Source organism: Panthera tigris, chromosome A2 (genome assembly GCF_018350195.1).
Source record: "Panthera tigris isolate Pti1 chromosome A2, P.tigris_Pti1_mat1.1, whole genome shotgun sequence".
Taxonomy (NCBI): Eukaryota; Metazoa; Chordata; class Mammalia; order Carnivora; family Felidae; genus Panthera; species Panthera tigris.
Genome location: NC_056661.1, coordinates 12097376 through 12118175, shown reverse-complemented (window position 1 = coordinate 12118175; position 20800 = coordinate 12097376). Strand labels below are relative to the sequence as shown.

The following is a 20800-nucleotide window of genomic DNA, read 5'->3' as shown; positions in this document are numbered from 1 at the left end:
AGAGCCCCTCCTCCAGGAGGCCGAAGCCCCTGCAGGCACATGGCCTGGGCAGCAGAAGGCGGCCTGCCTGCCTCAGGAGGCACCTCTCCTGCTCTAATCTCTCCATGTTTGAAAAGCTCTCTCTCCACGTTTGAAGTCTTTCGAGGGATAGCGAGTTGGGCCTTCTTTTCGTCTTGATCAAATTTCCCAGCAGCTTCTGAATTCCATTCATCTATTAAAATAACCAACTTGTGGTTCTGCTTTTTATCGAATGTTTGCTTTCTATTCCCCTATTATTTCCCTCTTCCTGTGTTCTTAGGCTTATTTTCTTGTTCTTTTCCTGACTCAAGATGCATGCTTAGCCCAGCACTTGCCATCTTTCTCCTACATATACTATACCTAGTATTACACGGGCACACGCTCACAGTGGGAGGGCTTGCACATAACCTTGTCCCAAGCATTGCTGGGAAGAGGCCCCACTCTACCCTGCAGATGACCTGTGACCCCCCAGGGGCTCGAGAGGCTGCAGCTTGGCCTCCGGTGAGGGCAGTGATGGAAAATGCTTTGGACCCAGGGTCTTCTGGAAGGAGGCCACGAGGGCTTGCTGCGGATGTGGGTGTGGGCAGCGAGGGGCAAGGCATCAAGGGCGCTTCTAAGGGCTCTGGCCTGAGCCCCAGGCAGCGTCCTTTACTCAACGCGGCTGGAAGGGCAGGATTCCATGGGGCTGATGCCCACCAGCCCTCGAAGGGGGAGCTGGGCGATCTGGGGGAGGGATAGGGGTGCACAGCCCTTGCAGGCAACAGGGGGTGAGCCGGGCAAGGCCCAGCAGGGCAGCAGGGGGGGATGCAGGTGCCTGCCGTGGAAGACAGGGCACTTCCTGCCCATGCGCCCACCACAATCCCCTCTGAGGGGCATCAGTTTTCAAACTCCAGCGCACATATGAACCACAGATGGAAACTGTTGAGAGGTCTCCTGGGCCTCGATCCCAGAGACTCTGCCTCAGCAGGTCGGTGGGGGGGTGGGGGTTGGGGGGGGGGTCTGTGAATGTGCATTTCTAGTGAGCTCAGAGAGGACCTCGATGTGAGTCCAGCACCTGCCCCTGGCCACCCAGGAGTCCGCAGCACGCTGCACCTGAGGGAAGGCAGGCAGTGTGTTTAAGTAATGGAATTTAATGTAATCGTGACACGGACACAGACAGGGTGGTGGTGCGGTGGGTGACCCAGCACAGACGGGGATGGCCCGTGCCCCCCGCCCTATGGGGCCGGCGGTCCCCCGGGGGACAAACACTGACGTGGCTGGGTGATGGCCTTGCACGGCACGGCTCACCCTGGGAAGGCACCTCCGCTGAAGCCGGGGGTCTAGGCCGGGAGCCCCCGAGGAGCAGTCAGAAGCTGCAGCCACAGACCCGAGTGCCAGGTTCCGGCCGGACGTGGGAGCGCCACCCGGTGCTGGCGCTGCTGAGGAGGGGGGCGAGCCCGCCCGCGCTAAGTGCTGCCCAAGAGCGCTTCAGGACAAGGGGCGGGGGGTGCACACAGTGAGGTTCACGTAAACAACGATGGACGAACAAGACAAACTCTGGGGACGCTTATAAACCTACGACGTTCAGCAGAACGGCAATAAAACAGCGGCCCTGCCGGCCCGGCCACATGCCGCGTGCGGCCAGCAGTCTGGCGGGCATTTCCCAATCTTTCTGGCGCCTGGGAGCTAAACAGCACAGAAGGCTGCATTTGATCTCTGGAGGGAAAGATTTCATTTCCTTCCCCTCAAACTGACTCAGGGGGCAGAGCGACAAGACTTCTCGAAGATGAGCCTCTTCTGGGAGAAGGGACCTCAGGGACGAGAGTGGCAACGGCAGAGCAGGTGTGCCTGGAGGAGGTGGGGCCCGGGAGGAGCCCGGAGGAGCCGGGAGGGTGGCCGGCAGCCAGGGGGGCACCCCTCCTCCATCCCGCAGGCTCGGCACGTGCTCCCTCCGGGTGCTTCCACCTGGAGCGCCAGCGCCGGCCGTGGGGCCCGTCACTGGGTCCGGAGCTGGTAATCTAGAAGCAGGGAAGGAGGCGTTGGTTTTCTGCTCCGCACCTGGAGGCGGGGCCGCCCCCCTCCCCCACCACAACCCCGGGGCTGCTCTGTGTGCACCACCTGGGGCACAGGGGGGCGGCCACCAGGGAGCCTGTCTGCACCGCCCGTGGCGGGCTGCACGCACCTCCGTTCTGAGTGATGTACCGGACCCACGGCAGAGCCTGGTAGCCGCTCTTCTCAATGATCTTCAGGTAGCGCACCTAGGGCACGGGCAGCGGGGCCTGAGTACGTGCGTGCTGCCCCCCACCCCCACCCCGTCACTCCCTCGGGGCCAGGGAGGGGAGGGGAGGCTGTGAGGAGGAGCAGGCAAGCACAGGCAGAGGTGTGGGGGGGGGGGGAGGGGAAGGGGCCTCTGTCTGGAGCGTGTGGACACCGCGGGAGGGAGCGGTCACTGCCAGAAGGTGCGGGAGCGAGCCAGGCTGTGCCCTCTCACACACGGCCCTCCGGCAGACTCCTGGAGAGGAGGCCCAGCGTTCACCTCCCCTCGCGGATTTGGAAAACAGGCCCTGTGGTGGCAGGCGCGTGAACACCGGAGGCTCCAACTCTAGTTCCGGGAGCGGAACGACTCTCTAATCTCGGGGCTGAAGTGCAGGGTGAGGTCTGTGTGGACAGGGGCGGGACCAGGCTGCCCGAGGAGGGCGGCAGAGCCGGGGCAGCACGTCGGCGCCCTGGGAAGGCAGACCAGCACCGTTGTCCACGCTGGCTGCAGCAACCCGAGCTGGGATGGAGGCCTGGGCCCGTCCACGTGTGCTCTGGGGCCCTGCGGCCCTGGCCGCGTGTACCTGGATGCCAGAGGTAGTGAAGTAGGGGATCTCAAACTTGACGCTGATCGGGGGCTTGCCCTCCTTGTCCTCCGCCTCCACGCTCGGAAGGCCAAAGTGGGCCCGCATCAGGTACTCCTTGCCACCCTGGGGGAGCAGACGAGGGAGAGACAGTCAGGCCAAGGCCCCGGCCCAGCTCAGCCAACAGCTGCCCCTGCAGGGCGCCCAGTTGCTGGCCCGGCCACGGAGCCCCTTCCTGCGTGGCCGCGGTCTCCCAGAGTCTCGGCTCCTCAGACACACTTACACTTAGCCCAGGCCTCTCGGACCGTCCTGCCAGCTGAGCCGGCCCGATCGCAGGCATGCTGCAGAAAATCGCCTTATTCTTAGGATCAAGAGAGTGGCACAGACTCTCAGGGAATGAAGACTAGTTGCTTCAAGGATGCCTAGACTTACAGGCCTCAGGCAGGGAAAGGAGGCACGAGGTGTGGACCACCTGCTGAGGCCAGAGCCCGAGGGAACAGCCCCACCTGCCCCATGTCTGGGCGGCACGTGGAAGCAGAGGGGGAAGGTCAAGGTGAGGCATGGCGAACACAGGGAGATGACAAAAGTGAAAGATGGAGGCTGGGGGCTGACTGATGGGTTGGACTCGGGTCCTGCTCCCAGAGGTGGCCCCTGAACGACCGGAAGCCCAGGCCTGGACGTGAGTGAGGCATCTCAGCCCGGCCATCCAAGCGCCCGGGGTGTCGCGCCTAGAGGAGTAGGGAGCAAAGAGAGCGCGGCCCTCATCGCGCCCAGGACACCAGGTGACCCCCGCGGCTCTGTCAGGAGCGGCTGCTGAGCGGGGCTGCTTCTGGCCGGAGCAGGCAGGGGCGGTCCTGGAGCTTCTCGGGCAGGGCAGGGCGGAGCGGAGCGGAGCCCCGGCTCCCGGCCTGCGGTCGTGCTCCCCTCATGCTCCCCTCCTTGGGGCGGAGCCAGCGGCCAGTGTGTTCACCACCGCCAGGGCCAGGGCCACAGCAGGGACTCTGCCTGAGCCAGTGACATGTGCTGAGTAAAGACTCTGGGACAATGAGGAGAGAATAATGCGGTCCCAGCCGCAGACAAAGCAGGCAGCCGAGGAACTAAAGCCGCTTCATCATCAGCCTGTATATGAAACAGTAACGGACCCCAAATCTGAGCCTTATAAAGACAAAAGGGGAAACGAAAGCACGAGGACAGGCCGAGGGGCAGCGGCGCTTCGGCTCGCCCGCCCCGTGTCCGTCACGCCGATGTCAGCGGGTGCGAGTCCCCCGAGAGCGAGAGAGACCTACAGGCCGGCTCACAGGCCAAAACACAACTCTGTGCCGCAAAAACAGAGAAAGGCCACACCCGCAGGAAGACCCGGCGAAGGCGCACCAGCCAGAGGCAGACAAACGGCAGGGGAGAACGCAGGGCAGGAGTCACAGGTGCAAGGGAGGACAGGCCATGGTCCCGGAGGCCGCGGTCCCGCGGTCCACAGGGAAGACACCGCAGCTGCGAGTATCCAGGCCACCCACTCACGTGGCAGCAGCTTGTGAAGCGGGCGCCACACGAGGCGCAGAGGGAGCCGGAGGAAGGCCGAGCTGACGGGCAGACGCTACCTCGGCGTCACGCAGACCTCGTGGGCTCTCTCCCCGCCAGCAGAAGCCCTGCCTTCCTCCCAAGCGCACGCAGGGGATCTGCAAACTCTGACCTTCCATTCGCATACAACAAACACTTCAAGAAATCCCAGAAACGGAAACGACAAGAATAGCACTGTCTGGCCTCAGTGCTCCAAATCTGTAGTGAGGAGAAAAGAAAACAGAAGGCCCTTCCCCGAGGAAATTTAAAAAGAACAACCCACTCTGCTTGGGTACAGAATTTCCAGATGATCACATGAAATAGAACATGTCAGAATCTAAGCGCTATATGGCTAAGGCAGGGCTCGTAGGAATATTTACGGCTTAAATACTTGTGGCGATATAAATTTTAAAACAAAATCATCAAATGAAGCTATCCAACTTGAAAACTCAGAACAAGGATGGAGCCTGGGTGGCTCAGTTGCTTACGCATCCAACTTTGGCTCAGGTCATGATCTCACAGTTGGTGGGTTTGAGCCCCACGTCAGGCTCTGTGCTGACAGGTCAGAGCCTGGAGCCTGCTTCCGATTCTGTGCCTCCCTCTCTCTCTCTGCTTCTCCCTGCTCATGCTCTGTCTCTTTCTCTCTCTCTAGAAGTTAGTAAACATTAAAAATTTTTTTAAAAAAAGAAAGAAAACTTAGAACAAGGAAAGGATGAAGAAATTTAAACCGAAGACTTATAAAAGACTGGAAAATATTACAACAAAATTAAAAAGCAAATCTGGAAGAAAAAAAAAAAAAAGAGAGAGAAGCCACCAGGTAGCTTTATCAAGGAAGACAGAAGGCCCAAACAGACAAAATAAAAAATAACAAGGTAGAAGTAACCATCATAATGGGAAAAAAAAAAGAAAAAGAAAAAGACCACTTTCTCCAACTTGGCAGACAACTTAAAAACCTGCTTAGGTTGGCTGACTTTTTGAAGGGAAACAATTTACCCAAACAGCCTGTAACAGAAATGGAAACTCTGAATGGCCCAATTTCCACAGGAGAGAGAAAGTAGTCGAGATCTGGAAGGTCACACAGCCAGATTCTATCAACCTGAAGACCAGACGACATCCAGGCTCCTCAAACTGCCCTGCGGCATGGAAATGGGGCACGGGGTAATTACAAAACAGGCAGAACAGAGAGCGCCCCCAAAAAAGTCAGCCTCGGTTATGAACATCAGCGTGCAAAGGTTATGCACAGTGTTAACGCAGTTCAACGGTGCTTTAAAAAGGAAAACATGCCTCGATCAGGTGGAGCTTACCGGAATGCAGCCATGTTTCGAGATCCACCCGTTAACAGATCTGAACTGAGACACCAAAGGGGCACCTGGATGAATTTGTTACCCGTTTGTGCCGAAAACACAGGAAAGTAAGGGCTGGATCGAGTCCACGGCCCCACGTGGTGTCAGACTTGGGGGGACGACGCCCAGCGCCTCCAGCTGGGGCCAAGACCAGAGGTCACTCTCCACCTCCACTTACGGGCCCTGGAGACAGCAGCCACAGCAAGGAGAGACGCCGGAGCCATCAAATGCCCAACAACAGCAGAGAAGGGAAAACCGTATCTGGTTATAAACGATACGAAGGAGTATCTGAAGATGCACAGGAACTGGAGGAAAAACTACCATAAACCAAAAATACAGGAGGGAACTAGGGCGTAAAACTCCCATACAAACATCAGCCACCTGCTGCAAGACACAATGGAAGAGAAGACCCCACTCACCGACACACTGACTTAAAAATCATCCTCACAAGAGGGGCGCCTGGGTGGCTCAGTCGGTGAAGCAGGTGACTTCGGCTCAGGTCATGATCTCACGGCTTGTGAGTTCGAGCCCCGCATCGGGCTCTGTACTGACAGCTCGGAGCCTGGAGCCTGCTTCGGGTTCTGTGTCTCCCTCTCTCTCTGCCCCTCCCCCTCTTGCGCTCTGTCTATCTTTTTTTTTTTTTTTTTTAAATTTTTTTTTTTCAACGTTTTTAATTTATTTTTGGGACAGAGAGAGACAGAGCATGAACGGGGGAGGGGCAGAGAGAGAGGGAGACACAGAATGGGAAACAGGCTCCAGGCTCCGAGCCATCAGCCCAGAGCCTGACGCGGGGCTCGAACTCACGGAACGCGAGATCGTGACCTGGCTGAAGTCGGACGCTTAACCGACTGCGCCACCCAGGCGCCCCTTGTCTCTCTTAAAAATAAACAAACATAAAAAAAATTTTTTTTTTTAAATCATCTTTATGAGAAATGTGCCCACTGGTCGTGAGCCCTGGAGGCTCCTGAGGGCAGGGGATGTTCTGTGGCCTTTATCTAGTTCCAGACACGTGGATGTTTCCCCCCGAGGAAGTTCATTGACTCATTCACATTCCATTTGTGTACTTTTCTGCATGTTGTATTTCAATAAATGCACTTTTTTACACCTAGGGAAAGGCTATGTGAAGTATATAAGGTAAACATTCAAACATCCCCAAAAGCACAAAGGCGAGACTGACACAAAGGTCAGTCTCATAAAAGGACAAACGACAAAGTCCTCATAAAGGACAAAGCCTCATAGAGGTGTTCTGACTTTCGTATTTAGTACAAACAAACAGATTCCAAAATTCATTAAGGAAAACCAAACAAGCAAGAATCACCAGTGAACAGACAAGAGATGGATATGGGGGGTTGGGGGGGGGGGGGGAGGTGGGCCTGGCCTGATCAGATGTTAAAATATAGACTAAAGCCCTGAGTTAAAACGTGGCCTTGCTCCATGGACAGATAGACACCAGGACATTCAGAAAGAGATCTTATGCCATATGAAAATTTGATATTTGATACACATGGCATTTCAAAACCACTGGGGGGAAGGTAAGATTTTTTAGTAAATGATGTTAGAAAACTGGACAAAACTGGACCTGTACCTCACCCCATTTACCAGACCTAGCTCTGAAAGGACCTAAAAGCCAAGGTTAACAAAAATGCCACTATACAGGTTCTAGAAGCAAATATGGGTGAATTCCTTTATATCTGGGAAAGGTGAGGCCTTTCAAAGTACGACTTACAGTCCAGACACCATAAAAAGAAAGGGCTGAGAAATCTGACTACGTTAAACAACAGTCATAAAGCAAAGAAGCAATTTTGAAAAAGTCACACAGCGGCTTCATTTTCTTGGTTTTGGCTCAGGTCATGATCTCACGGTTCGTGGGACTGAGCCCTCCCGTGGGCTCCGTGCTGACTGCACAGCCTGCTTGGGATTCTCTCTCCCTCTCTGTGCCCCCCTCACTGTCTCTCACAAACTAAATAAATAAAAATTTTTTCAAAAAAGAAAACAGGTCACACAGCAAAAACCACCAGAAACAAAGCCAAAAGATAACATCAAACTAGGAAAAACCTCTTGCAACTCGTATCAAGGAAAATGCTTTGCTTAATCTTGCCCATATAAAAAGAGCTCTCGGAAACGAAGAAAATGACCAAACCTGACAGAAAAATGAAGGGGACAGCTGCCGTAATTTCCAGAGAAAGAAATGCAAATGGCCCCCAGACTTAAGGAAAGGAGTCTCGTCTTGTTCATGATGAGAAAACGGCAACGGGCCGTAATCGGCACAGCACGGGGGGGCACACCCCCCTTCCCGGCTCTCCGGCTGCCACTGCTGCAAACCCAGACTCAAGTGCTCAAAACCCTGACCACAAGCCAGGCATCTACGCCAGCACGAAGTGCTCTATTTTCCCGGAGCTGGTGCTGGAGTCCCGAAACCCACGCTGCTCAGGCCTCGAGGCAGTCTGTTCCCCTCAAGGGAAGCGGAGTTCTGACCCGGAGTGCCAGAAGGAGGGCAGGAGGGAGGCAGAGAGGCAGGGGTGCTGCCCTGATGCTGGAGACGGGCCGTTCGGACAAGCTGCCCGTGCCGGCTCCGGCTTTCCCTCCTCGCTTGGCCCGCCCCTTGGCTCTCCGTCCACGGGGATCCTGGCCCTGTGCCCCGCTTTGAGGCTGCTGCGTGCTGGGATGGGCACAGGAGGCAGGCGGGGCGTGGGAGGAAGTCGAGGGGCACCCCACTGAGAAGGGCGCTTACCGGGAAGGACTTGATGGACCACACGATCTCACTGTTCTCGGGGACCCACTTCACACTCCCCACTGTCGTCTTGAACTTGGGGGAGTCGGCGTCGTTGGGCACGGGGATGTGGATCTCCACGTTGTTGGCCGTTGACCGCCGCTTGAACTGGCTCTTGGCCTGGAGACGAGGCCGATGCAGCCAAGGTTGCGGAAGGCACAGGTGAGAAGGCCCGGCCCCGACCCGGCCTGCCCCGGCAAGGGCCCCACCCCCCTGGCCTGGCCCGGGGCCCCCCACCAAGCTGACCCCGGTTCTCCAGGCTCAGCTCGTACCCTCCTGCCCCCTGAGACCCTCCCTATAGCCTCCAGTCCCCTTGGCCTTCAGGGCTCCCCATTCTCCCCTCTGGGTCAGTGAGGCAGCAAGGGCCTCAGCCACAGGCCTGATCTCCCTGGGCAGGGGTCGCAGAGCCCCACGGTGTCCCTGCCCTGGTTAGGCCTGGTTAGGCCTGGATAGCCAGCCCTGAGCCGGCGAGGCTATCCACAGCCCCCTCTCTCACTGCCCTTGTCCCCAGGTTGGCGCTGTGTGCCGGGTGTGCACGCACCTTGATCATGTACTCGATGCGGCTGTGGGAATGCTTTTCGATCACGGACTCGATCCATATCAAGGGCTTGACCTGTTGGGGAAAGCGAACGTGGCACTCACACCTTTCCCACAGAGGGACACTGAGGCCCGAGGCAAGGGACCATCTGCCAGGCGTGAGCCCAGCAAGCCACCGCCCGGGGCTGCCGGACGAGTCCCAACCAGGCCAGATGGACACGCAGACAGAGGGGCCTCTGAAAATGCAGAACACGTCACCGGGGCTGCCTGCAGTGGGGGCAGTAGGGCCAAAGGGCTCCGGTCCCTCAAACGGTTCAGAGCCCCGAGTTGTCAAACACCGGCTCCGCAGAGCCGGGCAGCCCGTAGGGGGCTGTTCGTGCCCTGGGTGTCAGCTCGGGGGCAGGGACCATTCCCACCCAGCAGGGAGGGGGCGGGAGCCTGTCTGGAGCCTCCCGCGGCTACCCTGGAGGAAAGCCTGCTCCGGGGGCGGGCGGGCGCACGCACGTGGGTGTTGAGGCGGTAGGACATGAGCTCGAACTCGCCATCTGGGGGGATGAAGGAGATGGTGCGGTCGTTCTCGAAGCGTGAGAGTCGCACACACTGGTGGAACTTCACATCCTCCAGCTCCACGGACTTGCTCTTGCCACCTGCGGGGAGGCGGGGTGAGGGCGGGACAGACCCTAGCCCCTCCGGGTCATTCCCTCGGCAACACTGCCAATTCCGGGGGCTCGCCCCTGGCAGAGCAGAGCTGCCCCTCAAATCCGCGAGAGCGTCTGGGTCACGAATGCCAAGGGGCCCGGTTTCCTGGACGACCTCCCCCGTCCCCCCACAGCCCCTCGGAAGCCCCGTCACATCCTGGCCCCGGGCTCGGGCTGAGGGCAGGGCTGGGTGGCCTGGCTCACTCTGGCCCCCAGCAGCCAGTCCGTGGCTTAGCCGGCGCTCCTGCCCAGGGCGAGTCTGCTGAATGTATAACAGACCCGGCTGGAGACGCGGGGCGACGGCTCAAGGCTCCCGGTGTGCCCTGGCCGCATCGTCATCCCTTGTGTTCTGGGTTCCTGTCTTGGTTTTCCATCCCGCAGAGGAGCTGTGCAGGTGGGGCCCAGCCAGGGACAGGAGCTGCCCTGATGGGCTGACACCCGAGGGGGCCTCACTCCTGCTGTGACGGTGTGGCCGCCCCTGCCACCGCTCCCACGGCCGGGGGGCCTGTGGTGGGCCAGGAGCCAGGTGTCCCATTTGTCAACACAGAGCCTCGGCACGCTGGGTGCCTGAGATCACTCTGGCCCCCGCCCCACCGCAGGGGGTGCTACATGCAGGCCGCATGGCAAGAGCCAGAGCCACTGTGTGTAGCCTTCAAACAGCCCAGACCCAGCACTCCAGGTGGGGGCAGGAGCTGGCACAGGACAGGAGAGAACAAGGCAAGGCCTGACCTTGAGCCCGCAGCTCCCTTCAAGATGGCGTAGGGCAGGGTCGTGGACCTGCATGACCCTTCCCACACTCGACGTCTGAGGTCCTCGCCCGTGCCCTCTGGCCCATAGGGTGACGAGGGGACTTGACTTTGGGATCTCTGCTCTTCTATGTTTTCTACGTCCAGTTATGGATTTACTAGTTTTCACGGTTGCCTTTTAAACCACCTGAACATGTTTCTAAAGCAAGTACTTGAGGGACACGCGTTGGCCCATGCAGCTGGGTATTCCCTCAGCTCAGCTGTGAGCTCAGCACAGGCCCGCTCTGGCCACAAGGATGCAGGGGGGGGTGGCAGGGGGTACTCACGGCCCGTGTTGTCGAAGAGAACCTTGTCGTTGAGGCCCAGGCGCAGCTCGGGCATGCCTGAGAGGAAGACCCGCATCTTGATGGAGCCCACAATTTCGCTGCGCAGCACGTTGCCATTGGCACTGACCTGGGGGGCGGCGAGGCGGGCGTGAAGGGAGGCCCCCACTCACCAGCTTCATACCCTCCCGCCACCCAGTTCTCGATGCCCTTCTCCCCATCCCGGCCTCCCTCCAGCCTCTGTGCCAGGGTCACAGAGGCCGACCCGTGGGCTCTGCCCTCTAGGCCTCAGGCCACAGCTGAGCGAGGACCCTACCAGTGCCTGCGCAACCACTAGACTGGCCTTCCTCCAGGCAGGCCACACTTGCTTTTCTAGAGATCTCTGTTTCTCCAAGTGGGGCCTGAGGAGGCCACCTGCCCCATATCCGCTACTTCCTAAAGATGGAGCTTCCCGGGCCCTGACACCTCGCTGCTCCCCAGGGCTGCCCTGAGGTCCGATGACCACGGATCCACAGCACCAGATAAAGTCAGAGGCGTAACGGCTGAGCCCTTCCCCGTGCACTCCAACAGTCTGCATGGCGGAGTTATGCTTCGGGCAACCCTATAGCTCACGAGCAGACCAGGAAGCATCTGAGATAGTGATTAGAAAGTCACAACAGGCCAGCAGGCAAACCCTGAGGCTGTCCTGAGGGAGCCAGGCTGCTGGAACACCTCTTCTCAGGCCCATTTTAGATACAGAACAGAGGCCACACAATGGCTGGCGGAGGCGCTGGGGCCACAGCTATGACCACCACCCCACATCACCACGTCCACACCCACAGCCAAGAACAAGGGCTGCAGATGCACAGGCCTTGGGGCCACGAGGGCCGCTCCTCAGAGGTGCCAGCCACACCCACATGCTGGAAGGCCCCAGTTGCCTATTTCTACAGAGAAGGAGGAAAATCTGTCCAGCCTTTAACTCAAGCATCTGGAAAGCACCACAGGCAAACATGAGAGCCCTTCGCCTCTGAAGGAGGTGGAAAACCGAGGCACCAAGGAAACGACAACCCAGGAAAGGCACAAAACAGGACAGAAGGCCCTGCAACGTCTGGTTCTGTCACCTCACTGCTCACTATACTCTGGTCACGCTGGCCTCTCACTGTCCCCACTGCACACAGCGGCCACCTCTTCCTCCTCCGCCTCTCGTCAGCTCTGCCTGTCCACCTCTGTCCCCACTCTGGTGAGGGGGTGCGTCAGGCCACTCACTGCTGGGTCCAGCACGAACACAGTGCCTGGGGGCAGAAGGTCCTCAGCAGGTACGTGCAAACGTAGGCCCTCGCTGGTGGGATGGGCTCTGGGCACCCCCCATGCTCCCAACTGTGACTGCCCCTAGATGTGGAGGGCCGTCCCCCCGCGTGGGGAGTAGGGACTACACAGCCCTCTGGAACTGAACAGGTGAGGTCACCAATGCTGGGAAGGCGGGCTCAGGAAGGGGAGAAGAACTGTGCAGGCCCAAGGCTCATCTCAGCCCTGCAGGCGGCAACCAGGATGGGTGGGTGCAGAAGGGATGTCTGCTGAGCTGCTCAAGTATACCGTTACACCCAGGTCACCGGAAACTGGACGCCGGTGTGGACTCAGCAGCCGGCTCTGCAATCAGACTCAGGAAGACGGTGTTCCAGCACATCTGGGACACCTGCACCTGCCTCGTGCTGCCCCGTGTACGGAAGAACAGGGTCCTTCAGGCACAGCCACATGCTGGGTGCACTGTGGTCAGGACACCCATCGAACTGCCAGTGTTTTCATATAACCTATTTATAGGCTGTTCCCCCGGATCTGCTTTCATAGGCCAGCACACTCTAGTGCCAGATGGACCATGTTCTGGGCTCAATAAACAATTCAGACAAAGGCAGGAGGGGCATGTGGTTACTGAGGCCACTGTCTTGCTCCAAGACTTAAAAAGTAAAAAGGCAAATATGTTTATGCGCAGTCCACTGGGAGAATCTTTTGGGGAAGCACCGTCAACAATCCCACACCGGAGGACCCACCGCTCCAGGAACCCCGCCCAGGTAAGGATGCTGCCCCAAACACACATCTGAGGACGGACAAGCTGGCTCATTTCTGCACTGCCTGTGGCAGCTGGAAAGGGGCACACCCTAGTGAGCCGCGTGATGGGACTGGTCTGATCAGTCATGATCATCTCCAAAGTGAACACAAGCAGGCTGCGGGTAACATGGGGTCGGCTTGTATGCCCTTCCCTGCCACTGGCTACAAGGACGACACGTGGGCAGGGTTCATGGGCAATCATCAAAGACTGAAAGGCACAGTGGGTGGATCTGGGAAGAGCCGCTGAAAGCGCGGCACCCAGGCCCCGTGGGAAAGTGCAGAGGAAACCTGTAAGTGGAAGTGAGCCCTGGGGACGCTGACTGAGCTGGCGGAAGCCTGTAGCTCTGGCTTCAGGGCCAGAAGGGGAACTCCTGCTGCTTAGAGGGCATATGGAAATCCCCCGATTCCCCCCTTGTCTGTTCTCTCACCTCCAGGCCCCAGGCAACCTAGCTGTTGTTCCCAGAGGGTGGGGCAAACCCAGGATTCAGGCCCACTGCAGGCAGGCAGGCCAGAGTGGGGATCTAGAGCCCCCAGTTGGTCACAGAACCCAAAAGGGAAGTCCTAAACAGCTGACAAATACCAGAAAGAGAGCAGAGAGTGAGGAGTCCAGGAAAGCAAACCCATGAAGTTATTTGTGTCTCCAGAGCACTCTAGAAATGGGCAGGAGTAGCTACGATCCTAATTAGCATGCCAAAGACTCTGAGAAACAAACCACCCAGTCCCAGACAGACCACCAGGCAGTGCATGCTCCGAACAAACTCAAATAGCAAATGGCAGGAAGGCTTTGAAAACTGAACTGATACTTACGGCCCACAAATTGGGGGCTGCAACTTGTGGCCTGAACCTAACCAGGCCAACTGTCAGCTCGAACACAAATACGGACATTTTCTGTATAATCTAAATAAGACCTAGAATCTTATAATGTAACATTCAAAAAGGTCCAAGATACAATCTAAAAATACTCAGCATACAAAGAGCCAAGAAAATTTAACTCACATGGAAAATACAATCAACAGATGCCAATGCTGATGCAAATGTTGGAATTATCTGACAAAAGACTTTAAACAGTTATGTAAAAATTACAAACACCCTTGCAACAAATGTTAAAATAGAAAGTCTCAGTAAAGAAGCAAACTATAGGAAGAAGAATCAAATGGAAATTTTAGAACTAAAAGATGCAGTAACTGAAATACAAAACTTGCTGGATGGGCTCAACAAAAAGATGGAGATAAAACAGGAAAGGGTCAGTGAACTTGAAGACAGATCAGAAGGAAGCATCCAATCTAAACAACAAAGAGAAAAAAAAAAGATGGGATAAAAGAAACAGCACCTCAGGGGCCCTTGGGACACTGACTAAAGGTCTGATATTCATGTCACTGGGCAAACATATTTGAGAACATAATGGCTGCAAACATCCCAATTTTGGTAGGAGACATAACCAAACAGATACAAGAAGATGAACAAACCCCAAACAGTAGAAACCTAAAGATATCCATACCCAGACACAGCAAATCTATCTGCTGAAAACTAAAGACAAAGAAAAAATCTGGAAAGCATCCAGAGAAAAGCAATGTGTTACCTACAGGGAAATATGGATTCGAGTGACCATGGATTTCTCACCAGGAAGCATGGAACCTGGAGGGAATGTCACAACATTTTCAAGGAGCCAAAGGACAACTGTCAACCCAGAACCTGTATCCAGTTGAAATATCCTTCAGAATGAAGCAGAAACGAAGACATTCTCAGATGGAGGAAAAGCAAAGTAGACCTGTTCTGAAAGAACAGCTAAGAGTAGCTTTTTAGGCAGAAGGGAAATGATACCGGAAGGAAACCTGGGAAAAGTCAGGAAATCGAGGGAGAGCCACAGAAGTGCCAAATGTCTGAGTTAAATGGGTTATTGTCTTGACTGCTTTAAAGCATGTTTGAGAACTGAGAGCAACAAATCTTACCACTGTCGGAGGTGGTTTCCAATGCATCTAGATTAATGTATAAAACAGCTCTAGCATTGAGGGGTAGGAAACTTTCTGGATTCCAAGTGAAGTGGTGAAATATTGATTCTAAGCAGGTAAGTATGCATTTTATAGCAACCACTAGATACAACTATATAAAGAGATATGGTAACAACCACCATAAAGAAATGAAATGGAATATTAAAAACATTCAAACAGACCATGGAAGGATAGGAAAAAAAAAAAAAAACAAAGGAATGAAAAACAGAGGCAACAAAAACAATAAAATGGCAGACATTTTAATCTAACAAATTAACAGTTACAGTAAGTATAAATGCTCTAAACATATCAATTAAAAGACAGAGACTGCCAGAATGGATGTTAAAAAAATGACCCAGTTTGAGCACTGGATGATGTATGGAAGTACTGAATCACTACACTGTATACTTGAAACTGACATTACCGTGTATATTAACTAGAATTTAAATAACTTTAAAAAAATAAAATAAAAGGATAGGGGCACCTAGCTGGCTCAGTCAGTGGAATGTGTGACTCTTGATCTTGGAGTTATGAGTTCAAGCCCCATGTTGGATGTAGAGATTACTTAAAAATAAAATCTTCAAAAAAATAAAAGGATTAAAAAAAAGAAGTAAAAGGATAGAAAAACACATAGTGTGTAAACACTGATGGAATAATCTCTGGAGTGACAATATTAATAGCAAAATAGACTTCAGAGCAAAAAAATTACCAGGGATAAAGAGGGACCTTATACAATGAAAAAAGAAAGGGTCATTTCATCAAGGAAACATACGAATCCTAAATGTGCCTGTGCCTAACAGCATAACTTCAAAATATGCTAAGACATAATCTGCAATTAACAGCTGGGGCTTTTAACGCTATCAATAATAGGCAGAACTAGTAGACAGAAAATGAGTAAGAAAAGCTAGAAGAAATAAATGTCACTAACCAACAGGATTTAATTGGCAATTACGGAACAGTCCACCCAACAAAAGCAAAATATATATTTTTTTCAAGTGTACCTAGAACGTTTGGCAAGAGAGATCACATTCTGGGTCACTAAAACAAACCTTAAATTTTAAAGAATGGGCATTATAAAAAGTATACTTATATATTTTAAAGTTTATTTATTTTGAGAGAGAGAATCCCAAGCAGGCTTCACATGGTCAGCATGGAGACCGATGTAAGGCTGGAACTCACAAACCATGAGATCATGACCTGAGCCGAAACCAAGAGTCAGATGCTTAACTGACTGAGTCACCTAGGCACTGCATAGAAAGTATATTCTTGAACAATAATGTAATTAAATTAAAAACAAAAAAACAACGACAATAAGGTAACAGAAAAATAGGTAAACATTTAAAAATTAACACACTTTCATTAAATAATCCATGAGTCAGGGTGCCTGGGTGGCTCAGTCAGTTAGGAGTCCAACTTCAGCTCAGGTCATGATGTCGCAGTTGGTGGGTTCGAGTCTCATGTCGGGCTCTGTGCTGACAGCTCAGAGCCTGAAGTCTGCTTCGGATTCTGTGTCTCCCTCTCTCTCTGCCCCTCCCCTCTTCATGCTCTCTCTCTCTCTCTCTCTCTCTCTCAAAAATAAACATTAAAATAAATAAATAAATAAATAAATAAATAAATAAATAAATAATCCATGAGTCAAAACTGAAGTCTCAAGGGAAATTTGAAAATATTTTGAAGATGAAAATCTAACATACCAATTATGGGTCGTAGCTAAAGCACTGCTTACACATGTACGACATTATCTTTATATTAGAAAAGAAAGATTCCAAATCAGCATCTTCGCTTCCAACTTAAGAAACTAGAAAAAGAAGAGCAAAACAAACTCAAATCACAGAGAAAGAAATACTAGAGCCAAGAACAGAAATCAATGAAATTGAAAATGGAAAATCAATGAAATCAAAAGTCAATTCTTGGTAAAAGCCAATTCATCACCAATAAAATAGATGAAACTCTCACAAGACTGACAAAGAAAAAAAAATATGACATAAGTGACTGATATCAGGAATGAAAGAGGGGACATCAGCACAGACCCTGCAGACATTAAAAAGACAGCAAGGGAATACTACAGAGAACACTATACACATAAACTCAATGACTCTGATGAAGTAGATCAGCTTCTTAAAAACAATAAACTGCCAAAACTCACCCAAGATGAAACAGAAGACCCGAAGAATCCTATAACTATTACAGGATTGAAATTTGTAGTTAAAAATATTCTGGAACAGAAATCTCTAGGCTCAGATAGTTTCACAAGTGACTTCTACCAAGTAAATCTAAAATATACAATTTATGATACTTTCAAAAATACGAAATACTTAAGTATAACTCTAACATAACATATACATGGTAAAAATTACCAAATGTTTATGAATGAAATCAAAGATGACCTAACTAGGGGTGCCTGGGTGGCTCAGTCGGTTAAGTGCCCAACTTCGGCTCAGGTCATGATCTCACAGTTCATGAGTTTGAGCCCCACGTCGGGCTCTGTGCTGCCAGCTCAGAGCCTAGAGCCTGTTTCAGATTCTGTGCCTCCCTCTCTCTCTGCCCCTTCCCCACTCAAGCTCTGTCTCTGTCTCTCAAAAATAAATAAATGTTAAAAAAAAAAAAAAAAAAAAAGATGACCTAACTAGAGAGACATACAGCATTTGTGGGTTGTGAGACTTAATATACTAATGATACCAATTCTTTTCCACACTGATTACTTATTAAAAATTTTTTTTTAATGTTTATTTGTGAAAGAGAGGAGAGAGACAGTGTGAGCAGGGAGGGGCAGAGAGAGAGAGATACAGAATCGAAGCAGGCTCAGGCTCCGAGCTGTCAACACAGGGCCTGAATCAGGGGTTGAACTCACGGACTGCGAGATCATGACCTGAGCTGAAGTCGGATGCTTAACCAACTGAGCCACTCAGGCACTCCCCACACTGATTATTTAATAGTTATTTAATAAAATCCCAATCAAAATCCAGCAGGATTTTTTTTGTAGACACAGACAAGCTGATGCTAACATTTTAAACTTTTTAAAAATATATTTATTTATTTTGAGAGAGAGAGAGAGAATGTGTGCATGCGTACAAGCGAGAGAGGGGCAGAGAGAGAGGGAGAGAGAGAATCCCAAGCAGGCTCCGAGCCGTCAGTGCAGAGCCCCATGTGGGGCTCAATCCCACAACCATGAGATCATGACCTGAGCTAAAATTGGAAGTCAGACACTCAACTGACTGAGCCACCCAGATACCTCCTGATGCTAATATTTTATGCAAAGGAACTAAATAGCTAAAACAATTTTGAAAAAAGAAGAATGCTGGAAGGATCTCATTACCTGATTTTCAGACTTAATAAAGTTACAGTTGTCAAAGACAGTGCAGTGTTGGTGAATGAATAGATAATACAGATGAATGAACAGAAGAGAGTCCAGAAACAGACTCACAAAATACGGCCAACTGATTTTTGACAAAAATACAATGGCAGTTTAACGGAGAAAGGGGTAGTTTTTTCAAAAAATGATGTTGGAACAACTGCAGAACACTGTTCTACATCCACACAATGGACATAAACCTCATAGCTTATATAAAACTTAACTCAAAGTTGGTCATGGATCTAAATGTAAAACCAGAAAACTTTTAGAAGACAATTCAGGAGAAAACCTACATGACCCTGGGTTCGGCAGCGTGGCACCAAAAGCACACGCACAAAAAAATCGGTAATTAGATTTTCTCAAAATTAAAAACTTTTGTCCTGTGAAAGACACTGTACCAAAAGAATGAAAAGACAAGTGATGGCCTGGGAGAAAATACCTGCAAATCACGTATCTGACAAGAGACTTCTATCCAGGATACATAAAGAACTTTCAAAATGCAACAATCAGAAAAGAAACAACCCAATTTAAAAATGCTCACAAGACATGAAAAGACACTTGTCCAAAGATGAAATACAGATGACAAAGCAGCACATAGAGACGCATTTAACATCATCACCCATCAGGAAATTGCAAATTATACCTACAATGAGCTAGCACAATACATCTATCAAGATGGAGAAAATCAAAACAGTGCTCGAGGATATAGAACCACCAGAGCTCTCATCCACTGCTGGTGAAAAGGCAAAAACGGAGCAGCCACTCTGGAAAACGGTCTGGCGGTTTCTTAGAAAGTTAAACGTACGCTTACCACGTGACTCAGCGATCCCACTCTGGGTATTTGCCCTCGAGAAAGAAAAACTTCCGTTTACACACAAACCTGCACACGAAATGTTTATACCAACTCCACTCACAATAGCCCAGCACTGGAAACAACCCAAAAGTCTTTCAAGAGGTGAATGGATAAACACAGTGTGGTTCCGAAAATAAAATAAATACAAGTGGATATAAGAAGAAACAGGCGGGGCGCGCCTGGGTGGCTCAGTTGGTTAAGCGTCTGACATCGGCTCAGGTCATGATCCCGCGGTTTGTGAGTTCGAGCCCCGCGTCGGGCTCTGTGCTCACAGCTTGGAGCCTGGAGCCTGCTTTGGATTCTGTGTCTCCCCCTCTCTCTGCCCCTCCCCTGCTCACGCTCTGTGTCTCTCTGTCTCTCAATGATAAATAAACGTTAAAAAAAAGAAGAAGAAACAAGCTCTTGATAAACACAGCAACTTGGATAAGTCTCAAAGACATTATGCTTAGTGGAAGAAGCCAGACTGAAAAGGTCACATACTCTGGGATTCCACGCATATGACAACCTCAACAAGACAACATTAGAGGAGTCCGCCTTATCTGCAGGAGAGACGGTCCAAGACCCCCAGTGGATGCCTGGGAACCCTCATCACGTGCTATGTTTTCTCCTAAACGCATATATCTGTAATACAGGTTAATACGTAAGTTACACACAGTAAGAGAAGAGCAACAAAGATCAAATGGGACAGTTATAACCACAAACTGTTATACAAGGTACGTGACTGCGCTCGCTCGCGCTAATACCTGTACCCGCCCTTCTTGTGACAGGTGAGACGAGAAACACCTATGGGAGGAGATGAAGGTGAACGACACGGGCACTGGGATGTGGCGCTCCGACGCCAGTCAGGAGCAGGACCCCCGGGCCCAGGCCGCGCGGGCTGGCAGAGAGGCGGCGTGGAGCATGGGGCCTACTGGCTAGCGACGCGTGACGCGACCGGAGCAGCGGCTGCCAGGGGGTGGAGAGGCGGCAGGAGGGAGGTTTTAGAGGTGACACGTATCCTGATTACGGCAAAGGGGAACAAGAATCTCTATGTGGGCTAAAACTAATAGCAAAAAAGGTCAATTCGACTTAGTGAGAACTTAAAAAATAAAACCAAAGGAAAAAGCAAACACGCACAAACAGAAAAGAAACCTAAGAAAACCAGCTGCAGGAGAGCCGCGACCGCTCTCAGTGCGACGGGAGGACCGCACACGCGTTTGTGAATTTACAGCGTGAGGCCCAAAAGGACAGTGGATCGTGAGTGAGGCGGTCTTTCTGAATACGGAGCCCTGCGCTTTCCAACCTCCCCCCTGCTTTACACAGCAACGCCCACAAGGCCCCTGCGTGGACCCCCAACAAGAACAGAAGCTAAGGAAGCCTGAACGAGCGCCAGCTGCAGCGCGGCCTGACTGCTGCGGATCTGCCGTCACCCAGAAAGTAACAGCTTCCCAGGGCTCTGCTGCTGTTCAAAGTCTGCTTGTTCTCACGTCAATCGTGGAGAAGACAACATTTTTCCACCAGAGGAAAAGAAAGGAGAGGAAGCCCTACCAAGAGGTTGACGGACTCGATGACGTCCAAGAACACCTCGTTCTTCCGGTACTTGATGCCCTCAGACCGCCAGGACACTGCGTTGGTGACGGTGGCTGGGGGCCTCGGGGCCCCCGTCTCCAGCTTGTGGCCTTCCTGGGTGATGTACCTGTGGGACCAGGCCCAGACATTCCGAAAACAGCCCCTCCCG

The 20800-nt window shown here is 52.3% G+C and overlaps 1 protein-coding gene across 1 annotated transcript in view; it reads right to left on the bottom strand.

Moving 5' to 3' along the window:
* Positions 1-1128: 1128 nt before the first annotated feature.
* The window catches only part of AP1M1 (adaptor related protein complex 1 subunit mu 1), a 29695-nt gene continuing 10023 nt past the window's right edge, over positions 1129-20800 (bottom strand). The window contains exons 5-12 of the mRNA XM_042978475.1: positions 20611-20758; positions 10812-10938; positions 9546-9688; positions 9046-9117; positions 8466-8624; positions 2838-2963; positions 2180-2255; positions 1129-2015 (exon numbers count right to left, since the gene is read on the bottom strand). Of these exons, the coding sequence (XP_042834409.1) occupies positions 1993-2015; positions 2180-2255; positions 2838-2963; positions 8466-8624; positions 9046-9117; positions 9546-9688; positions 10812-10938; positions 20611-20758 (874 nt within the window). The 3' untranslated portion in view covers positions 1129-1992. The remainder of the gene's footprint in view (positions 2016-2179; positions 2256-2837; positions 2964-8465; positions 8625-9045; positions 9118-9545; positions 9689-10811; positions 10939-20610; positions 20759-20800) is intronic.